At 41.2% G+C, this 7,500-nt stretch overlaps 1 protein-coding gene across 1 annotated transcript in view; it reads left to right on the top strand.

Moving 5' to 3' along the window:
* LOC307257009 (alpha-1,3-mannosyl-glycoprotein 4-beta-N-acetylglucosaminyltransferase A-like) overlaps positions 1 to 7,500 on the top strand; it is a gene marked incomplete at its 3' end in the record, with an annotated part of 33,568 nt that overhangs the window by 8,562 nt on the left and 17,506 nt on the right. Inside the window, exons 6-7 of the mRNA XM_080036123.1 lie at positions 3,000 to 3,113; positions 4,190 to 4,265. Of these exons, the coding sequence (XP_079892249.1) occupies positions 3,000 to 3,113; positions 4,190 to 4,265 (190 nt within the window). The remainder of the gene's footprint in view (positions 1 to 2,999; positions 3,114 to 4,189; positions 4,266 to 7,500) is intronic.

Here is a 7,500-nt window from a genome sequence, read left to right as displayed (position 1 = left end):
AATTGCACCATATCTTTGTGATCTGGCAGATTATAACACTGCTATATTGTTAGAAAAAGTACAACAAGCAATATCACATTTTTAAGCCAAAGGGGTTATGTGTCACCTACTGGAACACACACACACACACAGACACACACACACACGCACACACACACACACACACACACACACACACACACACACACACACACACACACACACACACACACACACACACACACACACACACACACACACACACACACACACACACACACACACACACACACACACACACACACACTATTGGAAATCTTAGACAAAAGCAGTAAAGTATGAGTTTTGAATCAGTGAATATCGCCTCATGATCTGCTACCTGTCCTGTGTGTGTGTGTGTGTGTGTGTGTGTGTGTGTGTGTGTGTGTGTGTGTGTGTGTGTGTGTGTGTGTGTGTGTGTGTGTGTGCACGCTGGTTCTAATACATAGCCTAGGCTCTGTAAACTGGCATGTTGTTAGCAAAAGTGGGCCCCTCCCCCTTTTGTTTACATGCCCGTTTACAGAGCCTAGGCTATGTTTAAAACTACAGATGTGTTTCCCCCCCCCCCCCCCCCCCCCCCATGGGCCTCGGCCAGCAGCAGACCCGGGTTCGATTCCAGCCCGCGGTCGTTCTCTGCATGTCACTCCCCTCTCTGCCCCATTTCAACTCTGTCTCTACACTATCAATAAAGCATAAAAATGACAAAAAATAATATCTTAAAAAAAAAATTGTTTTAATGTCAGTAATAACAACCAGCAGAGTTTCATGATGACATACAGCCCCGGAACAAATTAAGAGACCAGTCTAGATTTTTCTTCAATCTTCATGTCTAGATTTTTCTTCAATCTTCATCTCTACATTACTTAATGGAAAATGCTCTTTAATGACAATATTTTTATTGTGAATTTGGTAGGAATGTTGTCAGTAGTTTATAGTATAAAACCAAAATGTTCATTCTACTCAAACATCTGCATATAAATAGTAAAACGAGAGACACTGAATATTCACTTCATTTTTTTCCGGAGCTTTATATAAGGTTGACATGTTACCCTATTCACCTGCAGTGTCCAGACAGACAGACAGACAGACAGACAGACAGACAGACAGACAGACAGACAGACAGACAGACAGACAGACAGACAGACAGACAGACAGACAGACAGACAGACAGACAGACAGACAGACAGACAGACAGACAGGACAAAGCATTCACAGTTTGGAAAACGTTTGTGTATGTTGAAGGAGCGTTTGCATTTACATTGTCATTGTCATTACCTGCTTTAAAAATTAGGAACACAATACACACACACACATACACACACACACACACACACACACACACACACACACACACACACACACACACAGGTGGGGCCTGACTTAAATGTTTACCCTAGTAATGCGTTTCCACCTTTTGTTAACATAACCTTTCCTAAGGATAAGCACACTTAGGTGTGTGTGTGTGTGTGTGTGTGTGTGTGTGTGTGTGTGTGTGTGTGTGTGTGTGTGTGTGTGTGTGTGTGTGTGTGTGTGTGTGTGTGTGTGTGTGTGTGTGTGTGTGTGTGTGTGTGTGTGTGTGTGTGTGTGTGTGTGTGTGTGTGTGTGTGTGTGTGTGTGTGTGTGTGTGTGTGTGTGTGTGTGTGTCTGCGTGTGTGTGTGTTATAGGTTAGTACGATGAGTGACTGGGCTTTACTCTACAAGTAGTATTTGTTTTCTGTCATTGACAGTTAAAGCTATAGTGCGTATAACTTTTCCATATAAATGAACGTCTGTTTCATTCAAGACATCGCCAAACGAGTTGACACACAGTTGATTAATCCTATCAAAAAAATACCTGGATATTCTCTGAGAAACAGCTAGACATTTTTAACATTATAGTCCTAAATTTAAACCTGCAGTGTGTAGAATTTTGGGTTTTATTTCCTAGCAGATTTTGTAGAAAGTAATTATAATATCCATAAGTACATTTAATTTAGTGCATAATAGCTGAAATTCTTTTTTTAATTATTATTTTTTCCCCTTAGAAAGGGTCTCATACATCTCCATATTTCTGCATATTTTGGACCAAGGCCTAGTGCCGCCATCTTGAAAGTGTCATAGTTGGAATGTCATCAGGTGCATTGTTTAAAATTTAGAATTGTTCTTGTCCTTGAAGGCCACTGTAGCTTCTGTTATTATTCTAAAGGGGCGGGGTTACCCAGGGAGCGTTGCATTCTGGAACTTTGTAGAACTTTCTTGATGATGTCATATTACACACTGCAGGTTTAAATGAAATTCTTTCTTTGGAGAATTCTGACTTCTATGTGTTTTCCTTGGAGGTATTTTTTGGGAGAAAAAAGTAAAAATTTTCAAGATAAAAAATTTGATTTTTTTCTGGGGTTTTTATGGGGGGGTTTTCTTGGATTTTTTTTTATTTAATCTCCAAGACTTTTCTTCTAGTTTTTTTCACATTAATTTATGAGTTTAAAGGTGCAGTGTGTAATATGACATCACCAAGTACGTTCTACAAAGTTCTAGAATGCAACACTCCCTGGGTAACCCCAACCCTTTAGAATAATAACAGAAGCTACAGTGGCCTTCAAGGACAAGAACAATTCTAAATTTTAAACAATGCACCTGATGACATTCCAACTATGACACTTTCAAGATGGCGGCACTAGGCCTTGGTCCAAAATATGCAGAAATATGGACATATATGAGACCCTTTCTAAGGGAAAAAATAATAATTCAAAACATGTTTTTCAGCCATTATGCACTAAATTAAATGTACTTCTGGATATTATAATTACTTTCTACAAAATCTGCTAGGAAATAAAACCCAAAATTCTACACACTGCAGCTTTAATATCGAAATTCTTTAAAAAAAAAATCTGACAATATCAATTTTTTTTATTATTATTTTTTTTTCACATATGCCCTAATATGCCATTATTTCTCTTTCCCATATGATGTAAAAAATACTGAATTCTTTGTGTTCTTAGTTTCCCTAAAGAGGTGCATTCTGGGTTAATGGAGGTCGTCTCCCCGTCTCAGTTTTACTACCCAGACTTCTCCATTCTCAAAGAAACATTCGGAGACTCCAAGGACAGAGTCAAGTACGTATTAACACTTTTATTTATTTGTTTGTTTGTTTATCTATCTATCTATCTATCTATCTATCTATCTATCTATCTATCTATCTATCTATCTATCTATCTATCTATCTATCTATCTATCTATCTATCTATCTATCTATCTATCTCTCTATCTCTCTATCTCTCTATCTCTCTATCTCTCTATCTCTCTATCTCTCTATCTATCTATCTATCTATCTATCTATCTATCTATCTATCTATCTATCTATCTATCTATTTTTTAAGATAATTTTTTGAGCATTTTTTCTTTATTATTTGGAGAGACAGAGGTGAAATGTGTCAGAGAGGGGAATGACATGCAGAGAACGACCCGGGCTGGATTCTAACCCGGGTCTGCTGTGAAGAGGAGAGACAGACAGACAGACAGACAGACAGACAGAGAGGGGAATGACATGCAGAGAACGACCCGGGCTGGATTCTAACCCGGGTCTGCTGTGAAGAGGACAGACAGACAGACAGACAGACAGACAGACAGACAGACAGAGAGGGGAATGACATGCAGAGAACGACCCGGGCTGGATTCTAACCCGGGTCTGCTGTGAAGAGGAGAGACAGACAGACAGACAGACAGACAGACAGACAGAGAGGGGAATGACATGCAGAGAACGACCCGGGCTGGATTCTAACCCGGGTCTGCTGTGAAGAGGACAGACAGACAGACAGACAGACAGACAGACAGACAGACAGAGAGGGGAATGACATGCAGAGAACGACCCGGGCTGGATTCTAACCCGGGTCTGCTGTGAAGAGGACAGACAGACAGACAGACAGACAGACAGACAGACAGACAGACAGACAGACAGACAGACAGACAGACAGACAGACAGACAGACAGACAGACAGACAGACAAATGACATGCAGAGAACGACCCGGGCTGGATTCTAACCCGGGTCTGCTGTGAAGAAGACAGACAGACAGACAGACAGACAGACAGACAGACAGACAGACAGACAGACAGGAAGGTCTGCTGTGAAGAGGACTGAGACTCTATCTTTCGTCCCATTCATTTAAATATTTTCTTTGTTTCTTTTCTCAGATGGCGAACGAAACAGAATTTGGACTTCAGTTTCCTCATGCTTTACGCTCAGGACAAAGGCACATACTACGTCCAGGTAATCAATCAATCAATCAATCAATCAATCAATCAATCAATCAATCAATCAATCAATAACCACTATTTACACATATTTCTGGAAACCTTCAAGTCCACTCTTAAAACTCACCTTTTTTCACAGGCTTTTACGTTTTAATGAATTGTTTTGTGTCATTGCTGTAAGTGTTTTTTAATGTGTGCTGTTGTATTTTAATTTATGTATTTTATGTAAAGCACTTTGGTGAATTTAGGTTCTTATAAGGTGCTATAGAAATAAAAGTGACCTTGACCTTGACATATTAGGTCCAGGTAAGGAGCAGTCTCACACAGCCAGACCAAACTACAGCTAGTAGCAGTATGGTGTGGAAGTGTACGCTGTATCATTTTGGGGATTGGTGGGGGGGGGGGGGGGGGGGGACTGGGCTGGTCTGTTTTCATTTCTTTAAACCAATCACAATCGTCTTGGGCGGCGCTATACCAGACTAGGTGAGGAGTAGTGGACTGACGTTTAAAGGTGGAGTCAGTGATTCTGTGGAGCTCTTGTTGTCAAAATAAACTTTTTGTCAAAATAAGTGGTGAATATTGCTTTTGCCAGCTACTACTTTGGGGTGACTGTGGCTCAGGTGGTAGAGCGGGTCGGCCGATGATCAAAGGGTTGGAGGTTCGATCCCCGCCCTGCCACCTGTGTCATGGTTGTTGTGTCCTTGGACAAGACACTTCACCCACCTTGCCTCGTGTGAATGTCGATAGTTAGCCTGCTATCGGTGTATGAATTTGTGTGTGAATGGTAACGTGTAAATGGGAACAGGTCTCCCTTGCAAAAGAGTCTTCGGTCTCAATGGGATTTACCTGGAGAAATAAAGGTTAAAAAAAAACAGTGGGCTCCCTTTCTTTTCTTTTCTTTTTTTTAAAATATTTTTTTGGGCATTTTTATGCTTTATTGATAGTGTAGAGACAGAGTTGAAATGGGGCAGAGAGGGGAGTGACATGCAGAGAACGACCGCGGGCTGGAATCGAACCCGGGTCCGCTGCTGGCCGAGGCCCATGGGGGGGGGACGCCCTACCAACTGAGCTAAAGGCGCCCCCGGGCTCCCTTTCTTTACAAACCATTACCATTGCATACACACAGTACTGACAGGTAGCGAATCAAGACGAGATATTGACTCATTTTGAGGAACAGCGGGCTAACTGGTAAATTAAACTTTTGCCGTGGTCGGTCGGCAAAACAGCACCGTCGTCATCCGGTCACGTCCGCCCCAGAGCACCGTTGATTGACAAGTCAGAATTGTTCCGACATAGTCAATGAGTGTGACTCCAATGGATCATGTCCAGACCAACAGGCTGAGCACATTTAAATTGGCTTGCGGCAGGTCGGGATTTCTCGGCTAAGGGAGGGGTCCTTTCGATGCCCAAATCACTGATGATATAATCCAAACCTTTATTTCTACAGGTAAATCCCATTGAGACCGAAGACTCTTTTACAAGGGAGATCTGTTTTCCTTTCCCACGTTACCATTCACACACACATTCATACACCGATAGCAGCAGGCTAACTATCGACATTCACACGAGGCAAGGTGGGTGAAGTGTCTTTGCCCAAGGACACAACAACTATGACACAGGCGGCAGGGCGGGGATCGAACCTCCAACCCTTTGATCATCGGCCAACCCGCTCTACTAACTGAGCCACAGTCACCCACAAATACATTGTCTGTGTGGAAAAACGCTTAAGTCAAATGAGTGAGCAAATAACCAGTGAAGGGAAATGTACATATTTGATGTTTTAAACGGCAATTAATTATCTGAAACGTAATGTTCCAGCGGGACTCTTAGATCTGCCTTAAAGCAAACGGAAAAGAAGATATATTTAGAAACAATCTCATCTTGATCGACAGCATCCGCCATTATCAAACAGTTTAAAATGCACTTAACGCACACACACACACACACACACATCCACACATCTAGAGACACGCATACACACACACACACATCTAGAGACACACGCATACACACACACACACACATCTAGAGACACGCATACACACACGCATACACACCACACACACTCACTCACTCACTCACTCACTCACTCACTCACTCACTCACTCACTCACTCACTCACTCACTCACTCACTCACTCACTCACTCACTCACTCACTCACTCACTCACTCACTCACTCACTCACTCACTCACACACACCTACACTAGATATCATCATGAAACTTTTCCGGTTGATTACTTACTTTAAAACTAAAACAAGTCTTGAATTATAATTTTTTTTCCAGAATTGTTTGACTAACTTTGCAAATTTGGCAAAAATATCTGAAGGAGAAAGAAACAATAGAATCACGATCGGTGACAGCATCCGCCATTATCAAACAGTTTAAATCTCAAACACTCAAACTTTGGCTCCGGGAGTGAATCCACACACACAAACACACACACACACACACACACACACACACACACACACACACACACACACACACACACACACACACACACACACACACACACACACACACACACACACACACACACACACACACACACACACACACACTTAAAATCTGTGTGAGGTCACAGTGAGGGCACTCCAGGTCAAAAGGCAAGGCAAGGCAAGTTTATTTATATAGCACAATTCAAACACAAGGCCACTCAAAGTGCTTTACAGGGGCAAGATTAGAATACATAAAACACATTAGAAGACATTGAAAAGCGAATGAAAAGAAGTAAAACATTTAAATAAAATAAAAAGTACAGGTTAAAATGGAAACAGAAAAGTCTTCAGACTCGATTTAAACCTGCAGTGTGTAGAATTTTGGGTTTTATTTCCTAGCAGATTTTGTAGAAAGTAATTATAATATCCATAAGTACATTTAATTTAGTGCATAATAGCTGAAAAAAATGTTTTGAATTATTATTTTTTCCCTTAGAAAGGGTCTCATATATGTCCATATTTCTGCATATTATGGACCAAGGCCTAGTGCCGCCATCTTGAAAGTGTCACAGTTGGAATGTCATCAGGTGCATTGTTTAAAATTTAGAATTGTTCTTGTCCTTGAAGGCCACTGTAGCTTCTGTTATTATTCTAAAGGGTTGGGGTTACCCAGGGAGCGTTGCATTCTAGAACTTTGTAGAACTTTCTTGATGATGTCACATTACACACTGCACCTTTAAAAGAACTGAAAGGGTAATGTTTTAAAATGTACTGTAGATATCATATTGAAACTTTGCCAGTTGATTACCT

Source organism: Ammodytes marinus, assembly GCF_949987685.1.
Source record: "Ammodytes marinus genome assembly, chromosome: 10".
Taxonomy (NCBI): Eukaryota; Metazoa; Chordata; class Actinopteri; order Uranoscopiformes; family Ammodytidae; genus Ammodytes; species Ammodytes marinus.
The sequence above is the reverse complement of the archived record's forward strand: the minus strand, read 5'-3'. Positions and strand labels throughout refer to the sequence as shown.